This window comes from Neofelis nebulosa, chromosome 5 (assembly GCF_028018385.1).
Source record: "Neofelis nebulosa isolate mNeoNeb1 chromosome 5, mNeoNeb1.pri, whole genome shotgun sequence".
Classification (NCBI taxonomy): Eukaryota; Metazoa; Chordata; class Mammalia; order Carnivora; family Felidae; genus Neofelis; species Neofelis nebulosa.
This window is the reverse complement of record NC_080786.1, coordinates 86,752,977-86,776,192: the sequence shown is the minus strand read 5'-3', so window position 1 is coordinate 86,776,192 and position 23,216 is coordinate 86,752,977. Positions and strand designations below refer to the sequence as shown.

The window sequence follows — 23,216 nt, the reverse complement described above, 5'->3', positions numbered from 1 at the left end:
CTTTTATTAATAATTCTATACAATCTAGAAAGTTGCACAAAAGTTAGTATTTTCTTACAAAAACATCATTTAACAAGGACATCCGAAAGCAATGTAATACACATTTTAAGAGTTAAATGGCACTGTTTTCATAATCTCTTGGTATTTTATAACATGTAACCAATAAATACTTCAAAATGGCTTATGCTGGCTGGGGTCTTGCTGCAGAGTGATTCTGGGGCTCTTGGGCTCATTTTACAATAATTTTCTTCTAGTTGTTTTATGTTTGGTAACAACTTACTATAATTAGCATTATAGCCATAGTATATATTTCAATGTGTTAACATACTCAATTCCAAAACCTATAGAAGAAATTTGATTAGGTTTCCTAATGGCCCATGAAGTCTGTTTGTAAATTACATGATGCTCCAAGTTCGAAGAAAATGTCAGCTTGTAAAATATTATTTTCTTTCAAAATTCAAGACACATTTAACATATGGATTTTACAATAAAGTTTATTAGCTGTTCTCCTCTTTCTCATAAATGGAATGGATAATGTTGATAATCCTTTACAAACCAGTACTCATTTGTTTAAGAAACTGTAATGAGGAGGTTGTCAAAAACACATATTTAATAAACTCCAAAAAGCAAAAGGAAGGCAAACAATATTATTAATATAAAAGACCAGAGAAGTTGATTTCTGAAATCCTATCTACCTTTCACTAAAATTTCTTAAAATTGCCCACCATGAAGATCTGTGCAACTCTAATGCAGAGCAGCTACAAGAGGTGAAAGGTGTGCAGTCTGAAGGGAAAACACACACACAAGGCTTTTCCTTCTTTGTCTACCAGGGAAAGGAGAAGTGGAAGGAGAGGCAGAGGGCCAAATCCAAACCCAATGACAAGAACAACAGTAACAAAGAAACCCAAAACAAAACCAGGAACCATCTGAAAACTTCTGTAGAAAAGAGGAGAACATGCCTATACTTTTGTATGTAATCTAATTTCCCTAAAGGTTCTTTCCACAACCACCATATCCCTGTTTTCAGTTCACGTGATTAAGGAAGATAAAGTCTAATCAATTAATATTTAATTTAAAAACCAAACAAAAAGTTAAGAGTAGGTGGCAAAAGAAAAAATATATTTTAAATATATATATGTTTGTGTGTGTGTGTGTGTGTGCAACTATGTAAAGAAAATAATTCCCATAGTTACAGAGTTTAGTTAAAGAAAGTTTTATATATATTTATATATATATATATATATATATATTTTATTATAACAAAATAGGCAGTTACTGTGGGTAAAATATTCATTAAAATCTGATCCCTAAGAATACATTTAAAGTTTTAGACTAGGAATTGGACTCCTTTTCCATTGCCATGGGTACTACATCATCACTAGAATGTCTGTTCTGCCTGTATTTACGTCTATGAAATTTTCTCAACCTTCTGTGTAAAAGGTGAGCTCCTCTAGCACCTAAACACGGCCTCAATTCAGAAACTGTGATGATCATTATGTTTGAACAACTTTTGTAAGACACTATAAATAGTGCTGCACAAGTAGATTAAAAACATTTAAACACTGCTATTCCTAGCAAATGTACTAAGAACCCTCAAACAATAAAAGACTTGAAGAACTCTTATGAAAAATGAATATCCCTTGTGAAATAATGCAAGTTAACGTAGACATTAATTTTGAAATTAAAAACCATATATTTTCCTTATTTGTCTATAATGAAATATTGGCTTTGATAACACAAGTCAACTGAGAAAAGGACTTGAGAGTTAATATATTGGCCAAACCATGCTATTAAAGTTAAGCGTGCACTGTTGCTCAAAGTTTACTAAATCACTGTTTAACACCACTTTTCTTTCATTTATACTGAAATTTGAAAAGAATGTATATAAAGCTTTTCTGAAAATCTCTTAAAGTTACTTTCCCTTAAACATTAAGGAATTTTACCACAATTTCCCAGTCTCCCCAAATCCTTAATAGCTGGTCAGGCCATTCCACCTTTAGTTCTGAAAAATGGCCACAAACCAATAGCGACATAAAGTAATACAGATGCTACAACTTGAAGGAGACACCAGATGTCAAAACTAAGCACAACCATAGACCATGATGAGTGGGATATGATTCAACATGGAAGGAGTATTGCAGACAGACTCCAAAAGGAAAGGGCAAAGAAATGTCAAAGAAAATGAAATCGTGGAAAAGAGAAACCGAGAAACATCAGTCTTCATAACTTTTCTTTTGCTGGAACCCATATGTAAGGACCAGACTGTTCTTCTATGATCTGCTTCACCTGGTTGTAAATGTCTTCCAGCGTATCTCCCTGTACAATAGCTGTAACAGAAACAAAATCAGAAACCTCCATTAACTGTCTATCTTTACCATCACAATCATTGGTGAAATAGAAGCTAGGTCTTAGAACTAGTTATTCATCCAGCAAGAGACCATTTATGTATTGTTTGCTTAGTAGTAAGTGCTCATTTCATTAATTTTCATATTTGAAAAATGTAAGAATTTTTATTTTAAATGCTGATTGAAAATGAGACTTGGCAATTTTTACTTAGTTTTGTGTATTTGGAAAATACACACTGAAGTATCTAGAGGCAAAGGGGCATCTGCTTGCAAGTTACTCTTAAATGTTTCAGAAAAAAATTAAATGTGGTAAAATGTTAACATTTAGAAAATATAGGTGAGAAGTGTATGAGAATTGCTGATACTATTCTTGTGATTGTTCTAGAAGTCTGAAATTATTTTAAAAAAAGAAGGAAAAAAGCACTTGAGTTACAACACCAAGGCATGTGATGTACTTATGAACACCTGAGGAATACTTTAAAGGACAAAATGAATGGGAGATTTGGGAATTGCTACCCACTCATTTCTTTTTAATAGTATCTTAAAATGGATCAAAATTTATGAAGTGTAAGGGAAAAGTCAGTTTCACAGAAGAAATCAAGTCTGAATCTATTTTTCTCCAGTCTAGTATGTCCTAATCAGCAACTTAAGAAACACTAAATTTCAAGATTCCTCATCAGCACTGCCTAAGTTAGATGAATTATTCTGAAAACCACAGTATTAATTACATAGTATTAATACCTAGTATTAGCCACAGTAAATAATTACTGATAGATGTGGGCACAGTTCAAAATCCATTTCAATAGGTCAGTTCATATGGCTCCAAATCAAAATTCTATTAGGGCACTGACACACATGATGCCAACCTGTGAAATGTTCAGTAAATTCTTGTTCCAGTTTCATGGCTCTCTCAAATGTCTTTCTGGCTTGTTCTTCTGTTAGACGCTTATTCATTTCCCTATGCAAATAAATTTAGGAATTGCTAATTAATACATTATAATACTTTTTGAAAAAAGATGACTAATTAGAAGAGACACATAAAACATAAAATCATGAAAAGTTGAGGTTTGTTGAGAATATATATATGTCATTAAAAATTAGATTTAGGGGCGCCTGGGTGGCTCAGTCAGTTGAGTGTCCAATTCTAGATTTCAGCTCAGGTCATTATCTCAGGGTCACAGAATCGAGGCCTGCATCAGACTTTGTGCTGAGCGTGGAGCCTGCTTAGGATACTCTCTCCCTCTGCCCCTACCCCACTCTCTCTCTAAAAAAAAAAAATTGGATTCAGTCACTAAGTATATAGCTTTATGCTTGGAATGACACAGGGTTTCAACACACTTTTGCATTGGCTCAAGGCAGCCAAAAAAACTAAGCCTTAATGTCATAGTTTTCACTCTGATCAAAATTTCATATTAAGATCTACCTACCAATTTACAGGTAACAAAGGAGACACATGAACATATCGAAGAACACCATGAGAAGGCAATCAGCAAAATATAGTCTAGGGAGAACTTTGAAGAAGAAACGATTTAACGGATAAATTGAAAAAAAAAAAGAGATGGAGGGAGAGTCTATAGATTAAAATACTTAACAACCAACTGTCACAAGTAGATCTCACCTGGAACTTGATTCAAACCAATTGAAAAAACATAAGCAAAACTTATGAAACAATCAGGAAAATTTGAACTATCTGATGATATAAAAAGTTGTTTTAGGTGTGACATCATAGAGATGTTTTCTTTTTAAGCTTTTAATTTTTTTTAATGTTTATTTTTGAGAGAGAGGGACAGAGAAAGGGGGAGGGGTAGAGAGATAAGGAGACACAAAATGAAGCAGGATCCAGGCTCCCAGCTGTCAGCACACAGCCCGACGTGGGGTTTGAACTCACAAACCATGAGATCCTGACCTGAGCTGAAGTTGGATGCCTAACTGACTGAGCCACCCAGGTGCCCCTATTTTTATTTTTTAAATATTTATTTATTTTGGGAGAGAGAGAGAGAAAGCACAGGCCAGGGGAAGGGCAGAGAAAGAGGGACAGAGACAATCCCAAGTCCAACACAGGGCTTGGAGATCATGACCTGAACTGAAATCAAGAGTCAGAAGCTGAACCATCACCATAGAGAGGTTTTCCAATAACAGAATTCTTATCTTTCAAACATATAAAGAAATATATAGATAAAACCATATAATGTCTGGGATTTGTTTCAAAATAATCTGGTGCGGAGGGGTAGGGAGGTGGTGGGATAGATGAAACAAGATTGGTCATAGCTGGTAATTATTGCTGCAGCTGGATGATGGGTATATGAGAATTTGTTCCCAACTTAAAGGGAAAGCATTCAATATTTCATCATTAAATATGATGTTTGCATATATGTATATGTATATGTATGTATATTAGAAACAGTGTGAGCAGGGAAGAATGGCAAAGGGAGAGAGAAAGACTTTTTTTAATGTTTATTTTTGAGAGAGAGAGAGAGAAAGAAAATGAGCAGGGGAGGGGGCGCGGAGACAGAGGATCCAAAGTGGGTGTTGTGTTGACAGCAGACAGCCTGATGTGGGGCTCGAACTCACGAACTATGAGATCATGACCTGAGCCAAAGTTGGACACTTGACTGATTGAGCCACCTACATACCCCTAGAGAGAATTTTTAAAGCAATTTTTTAGCTTTTTCAAGTTATGTGTGGAGCCCAATGTGGGGCTCGATCCAACAACCCTGGGATCATGACCTGAGCCGAAATCAAGAGTTGGATGCTCAAGTGACTGAACCACCCAGGTGCACCAATGCTTGCTTTGATATTTTGTAAATGACCTTCGTCAGATTAAGGAAATTACCTTCTGTTCACAGTTTGCAGAATGTTTGTTGTCATGAATGGATGTTAATTTTATTAAATGCTTTTTCCGCATTTGTTAAAATGCTCATATGTTTTGGATCCTAAAATCTGTTAATGTGGCACATTTACATGGATTTTAGAAAATTAATTAAAATTGTGAAAAAATATACATAACATAGAAGTTATTATTTTAAACATTTTTAAACATACAGTTCACTGGCATTTGTATCTTCACATTGTTGTGCAACCATTACCACCATCTACTCCTGCAATTGTTTTCATCTTGTGAAATCAAAACTATATTAAAAATAACTACCCATTCTCATCTCCTCAGCCACTGGCAACCACTATTATACTTTCTGTCTCTGTAATTTTGACCACTCTGAGTACCTCATGTAAATGGAATCATACAGAATTTGTCTTTTTGTGACTGGTTTATTTCACTTAGTATAATGCCTGCAAGGATCATCCATGTTGTAATGTACTGGAGAATTTCCTTCCTTTATATTAAATTTATTTTGTGTTTATTATTTTTTTTGAGAGAGAGAGAGAGAGAGAGAGAGAGAGAGAGGCAGGCAGGCAGAGAGAGAGGAAGACACAGAATCCAAAGCAGCTCCAGGCTCTGAGCAGTCAGCACAGAGCCCGATGTGGGGGCTCAAACTCACGAACCGTGAGATGGTAACCTGAGTTGAAGTTGGACGCTTAGCCAACTGGGCCACCCAGTTGCCCCTCCTTTATATTTATAGACCATATTTTGCTTATCCATTCATCCACTGATGGGTGCTTAGGTTTCTTCCACATTTTAGTTATTGTGAATAGTGCTACTATAAACATGAGTGTACAAGTACTTCATCAAGGAAGCGGTATATACCCAAAAGTGAAATTGCTGGATCATACGGTAACTCTATTTTTAATGTTGGAGAAATCACCATACTATTTTCCACAGCAGCTGTGCCCTTTTACATTAATTCCAACCAACAGTTTGAGAGTTCCAATTTTTCCATGTCCATGTCAGCAACTTGTTTTTTTGACAATAGCCATCCTAATGCATGTGAGATAGGATCTCATTGTAGTTTTCATCTGCATTTCCTTAATGATTAGTGATGGTAGCATCTTTTCATGTGCTTATCAGCTGTATCTTATTTGGAGAAATGTCTATTCAAGTCCTTTGCTCATTTTTGAATTGAGTTGTCTTCTTTGTTGTTTTAGTTCTCTCTATATAATGGATATTAATCCTTTATTAGATAATATGATTTGCAAATACTTTCTCCCATTCTGTGGATTGCCTTTGTACTCTGTAGATAGTGTCTTTTGATATACAAAACTGTATTATTATATTTTTTAATGTTTATTTTTGAGAGAGAGAGACAGAGTGCAAGCAGGGGAGGGCAGAGAGAGAGGGAGACACAGAATCTGAAGCAAGCTCCAGGCTCCGAGCTGCCAGCCAAGAGCCTAACATGGAGCTCGAGCCCACAAACTAGGAGACCACGACCTGAGCTGAAGTCGGATGCTTAACTGACTGAGCCACCCAGGCACCCTTATTATTATTTTAGAGAGAGCATGAGTCTGTGAGTTGGGGGAGAGCAGAGGGAGAGAGATCTTAAGGACTCATGCCTAGCGTGGAGCCTGACATGGGATGGGGCTCTATCCCACAACCCTGGGATCACAACCTGAGCCAAAATCAAGAGTCAGATGCTCAACTGACTGAGCCACCCAGACGCCCCCAAAATAAAATCTTTTAAAAATAATAAGAGGCGCCTGGGTGGCTCAGTCAGTTGAGCGTCTGACTCTTGATCTTGGCTCAGGTCATGATCTCACAGTTCGTGAGTTTGAGCCAGGTGTCAGGCTCTGTGCTGGCAACACGGAGGCTGCCTCAGATTCTGCCTCTCCCTCTCTCTGCCCCTCCCTTTCTTGTTTTCTCTCTCTCAAAATAAATAAGCTTAGACAAAAAATATTTTATTTTTAAGTAATCTCTACACCAAACATGGGGTTCAAACTCACAACCCTGAGTCACACGTTCCATAGACTGAGCCAGCCAGGTGCCCTGATATACAAAACTTTAAAATATTCATGGAATCGAATCTGCTTTTGTTGTTACCTGTGCCTTTGGTATCAGATCCAATAAATCAATGCCAAACCCAATGTTGTTTTCTTCTAAGAGTTTTACTCTGTTACACTGTTACATTTTACTTTTGTTACATTGGTCATTGATCCATTCTGAGTTAGTTTTTGTATATGGCGTTAGGTAAGGGTCCAACTTCATTCTTTTACATATAGATATCCAGTTTTCCCAGCACCATTTGTTGCAAAGACTGCCCTTTCCCCCACTCAATGGTTTTGCATCCTTGTCAAAAGTCATATATAGGGCAGTTTACTTCTGACCTCTTTATTCTACTCCATTGGTCTTTCTAATTTCATTTTTTTCCCATCATGATAAGTGTACTCTTTAATCCCCATCCCCTATTTTCTCCATCCCTCTACTCACCTTCCCTCTGGTAACCATTAGTTTGTCCTCTATAGGACAGTTTGTTTCTTGTCTCTTTTTTCCTTTACTCATTTGTTTTGTTTCTTAAATTCCACATATGAGTGAGATCATATGGTATTTCTCTTTCTCTGACTTACGTTCTCTGACATTATACTTTCCAGCTCTATTCATGTTGTTGCAAATGACAAGATTTTCTTTTTTTTATGGCTGAATAACATTCCACTTTATATACATACCACCTTTTTTTAATCCATTCATCTATTGATGGACACTAGGGCTGCTTATATAGTTTGGCTACTGTAAATAATGCTGCAATAAACATAGGGGTGCACTGGTGCACATATCCCTTTGAATTAGTGTTTTTGTATATTTTGGATAAATACCCAGTAGTGTGATTCTTGGATAATAGGGCAGTTCTGTTTTTAATGTTTTGAGAAACCTCCATACTGTTTCCCACAATGGTTGTACCAATTTGCATTCCCACCAACAGGGCATGAGGGTTCCTTTTTCCTGCACATGATTATCAACACTTGTTTCTTGTTTTTGATTTTAGCCATTCTGACAGGTGTGAGATGATATCTCACTGTAGTTTTGTATTCCATTGGTCTTATATATGTGTTTATACCAACAGCACAAGTTTTGGTTACTGTAGCTTTGCAGAAATTGTGAAATCAGGAAGTCTGAATCTTCAAGTTTGTTGTTGTTCTTTTAAGACTGTTTTGGCTATCTGGGGTGGGGGGGAGGGTCTCTTGAGATTTCATATGTATTTTAGTATGGGTTTTTCAATTTCTATTTTTAAAAAATTTTTAATGTTTATTTATTTTTGAGATTGAGAGAGACAGCACAAGTAGGGGAGGGACAGAGACAGAGGGAGACACAGAATCTAAAGCGGGCTCCAGGCTCTGAGCTGTCAGCACAGAGCCCGACGTGGGGCTTGAACCCACGAACTATGAGATTGTGACCTGAGCTAAAGTGGGACACTTAACTGACTGAGCCACCCAGGCACCCTGGGTTTTTCTATTTCTGCCAAAAATGTCATTAAGATTTTGACAGACATTGCACTGAATCTGTAGATCACTTTGGGTAGCACTGACATTTTAACGACATTAAATCTTCTAATCCATGAACATGAGAAGTGTCTCCATTTATTTATATCTTCTTTATTTTCTTTCAGCTATGTTTTGTAGTTTTCACTGTACGTGTTTTTCTTTCATTTCCTTGGTTAATTCTTAAGTATTTTGTTCTTTTTGATGTTATTGTAAATGGAATTGTTTTTGTAATTTCCTTTTCAGATTGTTCATTGTCCACATATAGAAATGTAACTGGTTTTTGTGTTGACTCTGTATGCTGCTACTTTGCTGAATTTATTTATTAGTTCTAACAGTTTTTATGTGCAGTCCTTAGGGTTTTCTACAGATAAGATCATATCATCTGCAAACGGATAATAATTTTATTTCTTCCCTTTCAATTTGGATGCTTTTTATTTTTCTTGCTTAATTCCTCTGGCTAGTATTTCCAGAACCTATGTTGAACAGAAGTGGTAAAAGTAGGCATCCTTGCTTTGTTCCTGCTCTTAGAGAAACAGCTTCCAGTCTTTCACTGTTCAGTATGATGTTTGCTGTGGGTTTTTCACACATGGCTTTTATTATGTAGAGGTAGTTTCCTTCTATTATTTTGTTAAGTGTTCTTAATCATGAAAGGGTATTAAATGCTGCCAAATGTCTTTTTTCCCTTTTTTAAGGTAATCTCTACACCCAAGGTGGGGCTTGAACTCACGACCCTGAGATCAAGAGTCACATGCTGTACCAAATAAGCCAGCCAGATGTCCCTGTCAGATGCCTTTTCTGCACCAACTGAAATGATCATGTGTTTTTTCCTTCATTTTTGTTTCCTTCATTGTGTTGTTATATTATGTTGATTAATTTTCATGTCAAACCACCCTTGTATTCCAGGAATAAAACCACTTGGAAATGGTGTATAATCTTCTTAATATTTTGGTGAGTTCTATTTGCTAGTATTTTGGTGAAGATTTTTGCATCAGTGTTCATAAGAGATACTGGTCTGTAGTTTTCTTGTACTATGTTTCCTTCTCTTGTATTATGTATCTCTTTCTCTTCATTTTTTTGAAACATTTGAGGAGGATTATTGGCATTAGTTCTCTAAACGTTTGTAAAATTTACCAGGGAAACCACTAGCTCCAGGGGGCTTTTCTTTGTTGGGAGGTTTGATCACTGATTCAATCTCTTTAGCAGTTATAGGTCTATTCACATTTTGTATTTCTTTGTGATTTAGTCTTGGCAGGTTTGTGTTTCTAGGAATTTGTTCATCTAATTTATATAATTTTTTGGTGTACAATTGTTTATAGTACTCTTATAATCCTTTTTATTTCTGTAGAATCACTGTCTTTTTAGATTTTAGGAATTTAAATATTTTTTTCTCCCTTTAGTCCACCTAGCTAACGGGTTGTCCTTTTGTTCTAATAATCAACTTTTGGTTTCACTGATTTTCGCTACTGTTTTTTATTCTTTTGTTGATCTCTGCTCTAATCTTTATTATTTCCTTCCTTTTGTTAGTTTTGAGTATAGATTGTTCTTTTTCTAGGGGTAGGGGCTTGCAACAATGGCTATCTGCCTCCATGTCTGCACTTCCACAACCAGAAGAAGCAATCAGCTATTTGAGCACAATTCTCTAAAATTGGGAGAACCGAATCCTTATTGCCCACCACCTTGGCCCCCACAAACTGCTCAAGAAAGGCATGTGTGGCCCTGCTATGGGGTGAAGGTGGGGATATGGGTAGCTGCTACCAGGTTAAAAGCTGAGATTAACGAAAATGAACCATTCAAAACTTCCCTTAGAAGCTGCAAGCCTTCAAGACTGCTGCATTTCAGAGTAGTTACTTCTGACAGATTCTGTTAAGTCCAATTGCTCTCTAGGTGGGGAAGTGTATTCCTGGTGGTTCCTACTCCACCTTCTCTATAGCTCCACCACTGGTTAATTTTTAAATGTTTACCTAACCTTGCATTCTTGAATAAATCCAACTTGGTGGTTATATTTTATCTTATTAAAAAAAATTAACTGTTGAACTCAATTTGTTTATATTTTGGTAAGGATTTTTCCATCTATATTCATGTTAAGATTGGCTTATCAGAATTCATTTCCTTATCATATTCATTTATTTTACATAAAATTAATTGAAGAATCTGGGTAAGATCTGTATTACTAAGCTTTTGGCAGAATTTAGTAAGTCCTGTTGGCCTAGTGTTTTATTTCTGGGAAGGTTTTTCATAACAAAGTTAAGTTCTTTAGTAAGTTTAGGACTAGCTTTTCTATTTTTTTTTTCCCTTTTCTATTTCTTAAGACTTTTTTGAAGTTTTTTTAAAGTATAACCTTCAAACATAGAAGACAATCGTAAATATATAGCTTGATGAATTTTTACCAACTTACACTTACCTGTGTATCATCTAGTACCTAGATCAAGATACAGAATATTATACCAGCAATCCAAAATTTGGATGTGCTCTTTCCAGTCGCCTACCTACCCTCAGAGTAACCTCCATTTGACTTCTAAAGCAATGATTAAGTTTGGAATCACAGAATATGTATAAATACACACATATATGTGTATACACACACACACACATATACACACATATGTATACACACACACACATATATATACACACACATATGTATATATGTGTGTGTGTGTGTGTGTGTGTGTGTGTGTGTGTGTGTATGTCTGGATTTTTTTACTCAAAATATGTTTATGAGATTCTTCTATACTTTTGTGTGCAGTTGGGAGATTGCTCATTCTCATTACTGTAGAATATTTCATTGTGTGAATTTATGTATTCACTGAGACATTTGGATAATGTTTTTGGTTATTTTCAACAGTTCTTCTGTCAGCAATATAGTACATGTCTTTGGTGAACACATGTAAACATTTCTGTTGAGTATATACAGTTTTAGGAGATACTGTAAACAGTTTACCAATGTGGATATGCCAATTGATAACTCCTTATCAGTGCAATGAGTTTCATTTGTTCCATATCCTTGCTAATGATTGATGTTTTCTGTCCTTTTTTTTTTTTTTTTTTTTTTTTTTTTTTTTTTTTTTTTTTTAGCTATTTTGGTGTGGGGGCTAGTATATGACATTATGGTTTTTTTTTTTTTTTAAGTAGGCTCCATGCCCAATGTGGGGCTTGAACTCAGGACCCTGAGAACAAGACCCATGCTCTACCAATGGAGCCAGCCAGGTACCCCAAGATTATTTATTTATTTATTTATTTATTTATTAAGTTCTATTTATTTATTTTGAGAGAGAGCAAGAGAAAACAGAGTGCATGTGTGCGTGCATAAACCAGAGGGGGTTGCAAAGAGGAGAGACAGGATCCCAACCCAAGCAGGCTCTGCACCATCAGCGCAGAGCCTGATGTGGGGCTCAAACTCAGGAACCATGAAATCATGGTTCCTGAGCCAAGGTCAAGTTGGACACTTAATCAACTGTGCTGCCCAGGCACCCCACATTATAGTTTTAATTTGCATTTCCATGTTTAATTGAGCACCATTTCTTATGTTTATTTATTATTTGGATATACCCTTTTGTGAAGTGTCCAAGTTCTTTGATCATTTTATTTGATGCGTAGTAATATTTCCATTTTCATTCCTGGTATTATTTATGCCTTCTTTATTTTCTTTTTTTAACCTCTGTTATTAACGGCTTATAATATTTTTAAAGAAAACATTTTTCATTTTGGTGACCCTGTTTACCATGTTTGTTTTCTATTTCATTACATTTCTACCTTCTTTGGGTTTCACTTTTTTTTTCTAATTTCTCAAAACTTTAGATTTTTAATATCTATTTGATTTCCTATATTCTTTCCTAATATTTAAGGCTGTGGATTTTCCATTATTAAGGCTATTGCATTTTCCAAGTTCATTCACTTGACAATTTCATTACCATTTAGTTCAAAATATTTATTAACTTATGCTGTGATTTCTTCTTTGGCCCATCCAGAAGTACAATGCTTAATTTCCAAATACATGGGAATTTTCTAGTGATATTTTAATTATTGATTTCTATTTTAATTTCACCATGGTCAGACAATGTTTGTTTCCAATCACTGAAATTTGTGGCTTAGCATATGATTAGGCTTGGTAACTGTTCTATGTGTACTGGAAATTAATGTGTAAATTCTTCAGATACTGAATGCAATGTTTTTTACATATGTCAGTTAGGTAAGGTTTTTACTTTGTGCTGTTCTATATCCATACTGATTTTTTGTTTTATTATTCTATTACTTCTTGACTGACATGTTAAGTTCTCCCACTATGATTCTGTATTTTTTTCTTTTATAGTTATCAATTTATGCTTTACATATTTTGAGACTATATTATTAAGTACAAATGTATGTATGAATATACCTTCCTGATTGGGTCAACCTTTCATTTTTACAAAATGTCCATCTTTATCTCTAGTAATGATTTCTTGCCTTTAGGTATATGTTGATAGCAATATAAACCAGCTTACTTTTGGTTAATGTTTACATGGTATATCTTTTTTCTAGTCTCTCACTTTCAGCTTTTCCATAGCATAATATCTAAGGTGTGTCTTATGAAAGCAACATGTAGTTGATGGGTATCATAACACACGATTCTAAAATATGGCACCTTGGCCTGCTGAATATTTTAAGCTTAAAGCAATTTGAAAGATGGCAGGTATATGAAGGACTCTGATCTTCCCCAAGGCGGGTCAAAATCCTCATGTGAGAGGTGGTATTCTTACACTTGGAGGAAATAGGCACCCTTATCTCCAAAGATGGAGGTATACTGAGAGGAATTTGAACAAAAAGGCCTTGATAAATTTCCCTAGTTTGCTATTCTTAGCTCATATTCTTTGGTACTGTGACATTTTCCCATTGACTGTCCATTTGTCATCAAACCTAGTATAAAAATGCTCAGGTTTAACTGTTTCTTTGGGTCTTCCTTTACTTATGAATGTTCCCATGTCACATAAAAGTTGAATTTAATAAATTTTGCATGTTACTCTTTCGTTACAGAGGTCCAAGTGAAAACCTAGTAGAGGGAAAAGAAATTTTTTCCTCTCCTACAAATCAGCATATAGTTATTTATTTTTACTTCCACCATTCTGACAATCTTTGTATTTAAAAAATTAAAAAAAAATGTTTATTTATTTTTGATGGGGAGAGAGACAGAGTGTGAGAGGGGTAAGGGCAGAAGAGAGGGAGACACAGAATCTGAAGCAGGATCCAGGCTCTGAGCTGTCAGCATGGAACCGGATACAGGGTTTGAACTCACAAGCTGTGAGATCATGACCTAAGCTGAAGTAAGAAGCTTAACCGACTGAGCCACCCAGGTGCCCCACAATCTTTGTATTTTAATCACACCACTTAGTCTAGCATTAAGTTAATGAAAAATGTACTTGGGTTCATTTAAAGCATCTTACTGTCTGGGGTGAGTGGGCAGTTCAGTTGGTTAAGTGTCTGACTCTTGATTTTGGCTCAGGTCATAATCTTGAGGTTGTGGGACTGAGCCCTGCATTGGGCTCTGCACTGAGCATGGAGCCTGCTTGGGATTCTCTCTCTCTCCCTCTCTCTGCCCCTCCCCCTGCTTGTGCTTGCTCACTTTCTCTCTCAAAATAAATAAATAAACTTAAAAAAAAAATAAAGGGGGTGCATGGGTGGCTCAGTTGGTTAAGCGTCCGACTTTGGCTCAGGTCATGATCTCCTGGTTCGTGAGTTCAAGCCCTGCATTGGGCTCTGGGCTGACCGCTTGGAGTCTGGAGCCTGCTTTGGATTCTGTGTCTCCCTCTCTCTCTGCCCCTCCCCCGCTCGCTCTATCTCAAAAATAAACAAACATTAAAAAAAAAAAAGGCATCTCAGTGTCTGTATCCTTGTCCCATCTGTTCTGTTTCTATTTGCTCTTTCCTATCTTCTTTTAGTTTTATTTACATTCGATTTCTGCCCTCTATTATAAATAGGTATACATTATTTTATCTTTTTAGTGGTTACCCAGAACTACACTGCCCCATTCAGTACTTATTAGCCACATGTGACCATTCAGACTTAAAATTCTAATACATATTACCTTATACTTTAGTATATTAATGTTGATGATGATGATAGGTATGTTACAGAACGCTTATTTAATCCTCACAATAACCATATGAGGAGGGTATATACTACTATTTCCATCTTACAGATAAGGGAACGGAGACACAGGGAAGATAAGTAAATTACCCAATATAATAAGTAACAGACTGGATTTGTACTTAGAGACTTGTGCCTTAGGCATTTACACTTACATGATATTTTCCATGGATTTGGGTTTAATAAAAATGGAGATTGGGTAAAGTTGTGCAATCTGTAATCTCTTTATGGCATTTCCAGAGACATCGAGGATACAATGTTTGCCCTAAAATAGAGGAAATAAAGAAGAAAAACAAGTGAACTAAGTATTTTCAATCATTTCAAAGGTACATTTCCTACAGGTACAAAATATGGATTATGGTATGTTTGGATCCTGTTCACTTTAAGCAAACTTGTCATTTCTGTTAGCAAATTTCAGAGGGGAAATGAAGACAATGAATGATGACTATGAATAATTAATTTTCCATTTTCAAATATTACATTTAAAAAGGAATGAAAATACAGTTCCCTTACTCCTAGTTTTCATAGATTGGTCTCCAAATGGCAACCAATATGGGGTTCCTAACTTATTTTACCAAGAAAAATAAAACACCCTAAACACCTAATAAACCACCTTACTACAACCACCATTTCATAAAACAATACATAATCAACAAGAGGGAAAATACCTAAAATGAAGAAGAATCTTTAAAACTGAATAAATTGAAATTTATAAAACCTTATATACCACTAATTTATTTCTCATTTTATTGGGGACTTTAACACAAACTGGCAATTGGGGACCCCACTTCTGGATTTAAGACACTTTTCTGAAAATGCTTAAATTCACTTACAAAGGCCATTTGGATTTTTAATAAAGATGAGTGTGTTCATGTTAAATAGGGTAGTAATCATAACTTATCAAATAGATTTTATTGTATTTTAAATTACATACTGCCTTATCATGCATTTTATAATCTAAGGGCTTAAGTGTACTTCAATAAACAATTTCAATTTAGTAGGAATATTTAAAATAAAAAATTTAATACTGTATAAGACTTCAAACATATAGAAAATAATAGACACAGGGAACCTGGGTGGCTTAGTTGATTAAGCGTCTGACTTTTGACTTCAGCTCAAGTTATGATTTCACGGTTTGTGAGTTTGAGCCGCACGTTGGACTGTGCTGATAGTGTGGAGCCTGCTTGGGATTCTGTCTCTCTCCCCTTCTCTCTGCCCCTCTACTGCCTGCATGCGTGCTCTCTCTTAAAAAATACTCAAAAAAAAAATTAAAAAAAAAAAGAAAACAATACATACATATGTACCCACTATCTATTTTTATTAGACATTAATATTTTATGTGATTGCTCAGGAATTAAAAAAATGCTATGCTGAAACATTAACATTCTATCATGTTTGCTTTATTTTATTCCTCTCTATATACATACAAAACAATTTGAGAGTAAATTGCAGACATAATACTTCACCCCCTATTTCCTAAAAACAATGACATCTCTTATATAATCACAGTATAATTTCAGTTGGCCATCTAATGTCCTTTAGTACAAAAGAAAAAAAAGTTCCTGGTTCAGGATCCAATCCAAGATCATACATTGCATTTGGTTGTAATGTCTCTTTAGTCTGTCAATCTGGCATAGTTCTTCAGTCTTTGTCTTCCACGATCTTGATATTTTTGAAGAGTACAGATTATTTTCTTTTTTCAAAGAATATGCCTCAACCCTGGTGTACCTGATATTTCCCATGCTACACATTTTGGCAGGAATACCACAGAAGTGATGCTGTATCCTTCTCAATTCATCATATCAAGAGGCATATAATATCTATTTGTCCCATTACTATGCTAGTGATGTTAATTTTGATCACTTAAGGTTTTATCTGCCACGTTCATTATAAAATTACAATTTTTTTCCTTTGTAACTGGTAAGTATTTTGGGGGAGGATTTGTTGAGATGTAAATACCCTGTTTCTCATAAGATAGTAATTCACTCACTAATTTTAGCAAACACTGATAGTTCTTGTTTGAACTATTATTATGAACAATTATTACCATGGTGGTTGTCCAGGGAGAGCTCCCAATATCATCATTCTTCCTATCTTTATTAGATATTCTAATGTTAAGGCAAAGCTTTCCCTTCTATCAGTTTATTTATTTATTCATGTACTTATTGGTACCATTATGGATTCTTGGATCCTTATTTTATTCTTTTTTATTTTAACTTGTTTTATTTTTTATTTTTTTAAATTTACATCCAAATTAGCATATAGTGCAACAATGATTTCAGGAGTAGATTCCTTAGTGCCCATTACCCATTTAGCCCACGCCCCCCCACAACCCCTCCCATAACCCTCAGTTTGTTCTCCATATTTATTAGTCTCCTCCGTCTTGTTCTCCTCCCTGTTTTTATATTATTTTTGTTTCCCTTCCCTTATGTTCATCTGTTTTGTCTCTTAAAGTCCTCATATGAGTGAAGTCATATGATTTTTGTCTCTGACTGACTAATTTGACTTAGCATAATACCCTCCAGTTCCATCCACGTAGTTGCAAATGGCAAGATTTCATTCTTTTTGATTGCCAAGTAATACTCCATTGCGCGCGCGTGCACGCGCGCGCACACACACACACACACACATATAGTACATCTTCTTTATCCATTCATTCATCGATGGACATTTGGGCTCTTTCCATACTTTGGCTATTGTTGATAGTACTGCTATAAACATGGGGGTGCATGTGTCCCTTCGAAACAGCACATCTGTATCTCTTGGATAAATGCCTAGTAGTGCAATTGCTGGGTCGCAGGGTAGCTCTCTTTTTAGTTTTTTGAGGAACCTCCATACTGTTTTCCAGAGTGGCTGCACCAGCTTGGATTCCCACTTATTTTATTCTTTATGTTATAATTAGTTATAACCATTTAAACATTTTGGCCACTTGGGGGCTCCACAGGCTGGCTTCTGTGTCTTTTTGACATATCCATATTATTCTTTGTGTGATATCCTTGAGCAGGAGCCATGCTAATCTTTTCTGTATACTTCTAATTTTAGTATATGTGCAGCCGAAGTGAGCACCACATCTTAATTTTATATACGGATAACCTTACTCTAGTTTTTTTTAAGTGACTTTCATTTTATAATTGTCTTTAATTTTATAATACTTTATAATTTATTTTACAAAATAAATTTTATGATAGATTTTGTATGATTTCCCAGGTATACTACTATCTGAAAATCTAGCTAGTTTTACTTTCCCCCCAGTTCTATGCCTCTAATTGATTTCTCTGGTCTAACAGCATTGACTAATGCCTCAAGTACAATGAATACCTTGGGTACAACGTTGAATAGTAGTGGAGATAATAGACATCCTTGCTTTGTTCTTCAACATAATGGAATTTCCTCGTATTTTGCCTTGTATTTTTCCCATTAAATATTTAAAAGTAAGAATATGTATCCATCCATTCATCCATCTAAATCTCTCTTTTTTTACAGCTTTAAAAAATTTATTTATCTCTACACCCCACGTGGAAGTTGAACTCATGACCTGGAAATCAAGAGTCACATGCTCTTTTGACTGAGTCAGCCAAGTGCCCCATCTCCTTTTCTTTTTTAAAAGTAACACCAATCTCTGTATTTTTAAGTTTTTCTTCCCCCTGGTAAGGTACTGAATTCTACCAAAAGATTTTTAGGCATCTGGAAATTTTTGATTTTTCTCTTTAGATCTGTGGTAGATTATATTGATGAATTTCCTAACTTTGAGCTGACCTTAAATTTCTTTAATCCCATTTGGTTATGGTGTATTAGTTTTGCAACGTGCTATGGGATTCTGTTTCCTAAAATATTTAATGTTTTTGCATTAGTATTTGTGATATTGGTCTATGATTTTTTTCTGTCTCTAGCTGGCTTAGATATCAATATTATACTTGCTTCATAAAAAGAATGCTCTTGAACAGTTTGTAGAGCTCTAGAACAGTCTAACCTTTGGGATTAGATAGAATTCTCCTGTGAAGCCATCTGTGCCTGGTGCTCTTTGTGGGTGGGGTAGTTCCTTGATAACATGCTCTATTTCTTCTAAAGAAAGCTTTCCATTTCTGACAGGTCAATTTTGGTATACCATAGTTTTCTAAAAAAATTTCCATTGCAACCAAGTTTTTTCCCCCTCATGTTTCTTTATTTTGACACAGAGAGAAATAGAGACTGATCAGGAGAGGGGCAGAGAAAGAGGGAGACAGAATCTCAAGCAGGTTCTTCACTGTCAGCACAGAGCCTGATGCGGGGCTTGAACTCACAAACTGTGAGATCATGACCTGAGCTGAAATCAAGAGTCAGACGCTTAACCAACTGAGCCACCGAGGCGCCCTGCAACCAAGTTTGAAATTTATTTATATACAGACACCTGCATGGCTCAGTTGGTCCAACTCTTGGTTTTGGCTCAGGTCATTATCTCATGGTTTCATGAGTTTGATCCCCACATCAGGCTCTGTGCTGGCAGTGCAGAACCTACTTGGGATTTTCTCTCTCTCCCTCTCTGTCTCTGCCCCTCCACCACTTGTGCTTTCTCTGTCTCTCAAAATAAACAAACTTAAAAAATATTATTTATATACAGATATAGAAAGTAGTCTTGTGATTTCCTCTTATTTCAATGGTATATTCCCTTGTCATTTCCTGTTTCTATTACTTGTTATTTTTCTTCTTAAAAAATTCAGGTCAACTCATGGTTTGTCTATTGTGTTAACTTTTTCTAGATTTTCTACTTTTCTATTTTCTACCTTAAATTCTTAAAAAAAATTTTTATTAATTACTTTTATTGTAAAAAAGAATATATGTGAGTTGACAATTCAGAAAGGATATAGTAGGGGTGCATGGGTGAGCATGGGCTCAGTCAGTTAAGTGTCCCATTCTTGATCTCAGCTCAGGTCATGATCTCAATTCGTGAGAACCACTGGTCTGCTTTCTGTTATTAGAGATTATCGTTGTATGGACATGTTCTCTTTTCTCCAGAAGTGGATCATACGGTAGGTGTATGTTTAAACTCTTTTTCAAAGTGGTTGTATCATTTTATTTTCTCACCCAGCAAAGTCTATGAGAGTTCCGATTGCTCTATAGCTCTGTCAAAGCTTGGTAATTCTGATGGGTGTGTAGTGGCACCTAATTATGGTTTCAATTTGCATTTCCTTAATGACTGATTATGATGGATGTCTTTTCATGTTTTTATTGGCCATTTGTATATCTTGTTTAGAGAAATGTCTTTTTAAATACTTTGCCCATTAGAAAATTTTTTTATATACTAGATTGAACAAAGAGTAGTAATTATGAAAAAGTAACTAAAATGTATGAGGAGACTAAAGGAAGATAGGGGTTACTTTGGTTAAATTTGTTTGTAAAAATTCAACTTGGCCTTGACTCCCTGTCTGTGGTGATGAGAATGTTCTTTTCCTCCAGATGCAGGGGAGGGTCTGTTACATATGGGAGTTTTATCTCCTGTTTTCAGGAGGAAAAGGGGAAATCATTGTGCCTTTCTTACACCTGTTGTTTTTCAAGTGCCTTTAGCTCAAAATAGTCAATATATCAAACTGGCGTATTTTGGGGTGGAATATTCTGAGCCCACTCTAAGCCCTGTGTTACCCTCGGTCTCACTCTGGGGAACTCAGGTGGGCTTTAGAATTGGTGTACAAGGTGATGGTAACAGCCTGTGGTGGGGTGTGAGGAAGTCAAAATGTGCACAAGAGTAAAACCAACTCAAAACTCTACCTTTGTATCAATGGTTACCAGAGGGGAGGTGGGTATGTGGGTGGGTGAAATAGGTGAGGGGATTAAAGAGCACACTTACCACGATGAGCATGGAGTAATGTATGGAATTGTTGAATTACCATATTGTACCCCTGAAGCTAATATAACACTGTATGTTATCAATACTGGAATTAAAATAAAAAACTTAATAAAAATAAATAAATAACATAAAAAGAAAACTTTTTTAAAATTCGAGGGCGGGGGGAAGGGGAAAGAGGGAACAGGGGAAAGGGGCGGGGGAGAGGGAGAGGGTGGGGAGACAGAAAGGGGGGGAGAGAGAGAGAGAGAGAGAGACAGACAGACAGACAGACAGACAACAGTGAAGGGGCAGGGAGAAGAAGAGACAGAATCCCAAGGAGGCTCGGGCCTTATCAGCACAGAGCCTGACATGAAGCTTGACCCTACCAACTGTGAGATCATGACCTGAGCTGAAACTGAGAATCTGATTCTCAACTGACTGAGCCACCAAGGTGCCCCAATAGTTTGCCCATTTTTTTTTTTTTTAAATTTTTTTTTCAACGTTTTTTATTTATTTTTGGGACAGAGAGAGACAGAGCATGAACGGGGGAGGGGCAGAGAGAGAGGGAGACACAGAATCGGAAACAGGCTCCAGGCTCCGAGCCATCAGCCCAGAGCCTGACGCGGGGCTCGAACTCACGGACTGCGAGATCGTGACCTGGCTGAAGTCGGACGCTTAACCGACTGCGCCACCCAGGCGCCCCAGTTTGCCCATTTTTAAATTGGGTTGTCTTTATTATTGTAAGAGTTCTTTACATGTTCTGGATAAAAGTCTTTCATGAGATGAAAATATATGTATGATTTGAAAGTATTTTCTCCTACTATATGACTTGTCTTTTTATTCCTTTAACAGTGTTTTTTAGGAGCAGAAGTTTTAATTTCGATGAAATCCAATTTGTCATTATTTTCTTTTATGGATTGTGTTTTTGCTATACTATCTTAGAAACCTTTGCCAAAACCAGTCATTAAGATTCTTCTCCAATGTTTTCTTCAACAAGGTTTATATTTTTAGGGTTTACATTTATAATCTATTTTTTAGTTAATTTTTGTATATGATATGAGGCATGGCTAGTCAATTGCTCCAGCACCATTTGTTGAAAAGACAATCCCTTTCTCCACTGATCTGCTGTTGTACTTTTGTCCACAGTTGCCCATATATATATGGGTCCATTTAAGAATTCTCTACTATGTCCTGATCTACTTGTATGTCTTCATGCCACTACCACAGTATCTTGATTACTGTATTTTTATAAGTCTCAAAACACGCAGTGTGAGTCCTTCATCTCGGATTTTTTTCGAAGTTGTTTTGGCTATTCTAGATTTTTGCATTTCCTATAAGCTTTACAATTAGCATGTTATTTTCTACAAAAAGGTCTGCTTATAATTTTTTTATTAAAATGTTTTTAATGTTTATTTATTTTTGACAGAGAGAGAGAGAGAGAGAGAGAGAGAGAATGAATATGAATCTGAATCAGGCTCCAGGCTCTTAGCTGTCAGCACAGAGCCTGATGTGGGGCCTTGAACCAACCACCCACAAATCATGATCGGAGCTGAAGTCGGAGGCTCAACCAACTGAGCCATCCAGATGCCCCTACTCAGATTTTGATTGGAGTTGTACTGAGTCTACAAGCTCAATTTAGAGGTAACTGACATCTACATAATATGAAGTCTTAGAAACCATGAACATAGTGTATTTCTCCACTTATTTAGGTCTTTAATTCTCTCAGCAATGCTTTGTGGTTCTTAGTGTACTGATCTATAAATCTTGTGTCAGATTTATTTCTAAGTATTTAATATTTTTCGAGACTACTATAAGTAATGTTTTTCACAATTTCAACTTACGTGTGGTTTAAGTACATAGGATTTGTATAATGAATGATACTGTACCCTTCATTCTTGCTCAACTTATTTTTTAAAAATGTTTATTTTTGAGAGAGAGAGTGTGCATGCATGTGTGAGCAGGGGAGGGGCAGAGAGAGAGAGAGAGAGAGAGAGAGAGAGAGAGAGAGAGAATCTTAAGCAGGCTCCTAGCAGTCAGGGCAGCGCATGACATGGGGCTTGAACCCACGAACTGTGAGATCATGACCTGAGCTTAAAACAAGGGTTGGACACTTAACTGACTGAGCCACCCAGGCATCCCTGTTGCTAAATTTACTAATTCTAGTAGTTTTTTGGGGGTAAATTCTATCAGACTTTTTACATAGACAATCATGTCATCTGCAAATGAACACAATTTTACTTCTTCCTCTCCAAACTGAACAACTTTTATTTCTTCTTTTGACTTATTGCACAGGCTAGGACTTCTAGCATAATGCTGAAAACAAGTGGTAAAAATAGATATCCTTGACATGTTTCTGATGGGTGTTGGATTTTGTCAAATGCTTTTCTTTAACTCTGGAGATAATTTTATCATTTTCCTTTTTTAGGAAAAAAAGGAACCATAAGTTCCTTTTTAATATGGTGAGTTACACTAACTGATTTTCTAGTATTTACCTTCTATTCACTGCATAAATCCTACTTGGCAGTGGCATATTATCCTTTTTATATATTAAGATTCAACTTGCTAAAATTTTGCTTAGCATTTCT

General features: G+C 36.0%; 1 protein-coding gene and 1 pseudogene across 29 annotated transcripts in view; both read right to left on the bottom strand.

Annotated features, from left to right (window-relative positions):
- Positions 1-476: 476 nt before the first annotated feature.
- Positions 477-23,216, bottom strand: part of DLG1 (discs large MAGUK scaffold protein 1) — a 275,368-nt gene continuing 252,628 nt past the window's right edge. For all 29 annotated transcript variants that reach the window (XM_058730919.1, XM_058730920.1, XM_058730917.1 and 26 more), the window contains 3 exons: positions 14,987-15,096; positions 3,212-3,303; positions 477-2,327 (listed from right to left, as the gene is read on the bottom strand). In XM_058730919.1, coding sequence (XP_058586902.1) covers positions 2,221-2,327; positions 3,212-3,303; positions 14,987-15,096 — 309 coding nt within the window. In that variant the 3' untranslated portion in view covers positions 477-2,220. The remainder of the gene's footprint in view (positions 2,328-3,211; positions 3,304-14,986; positions 15,097-23,216) is intronic.
- LOC131513273 (U6 spliceosomal RNA) lies at positions 17,797-17,897 on the bottom strand (annotated as a pseudogene).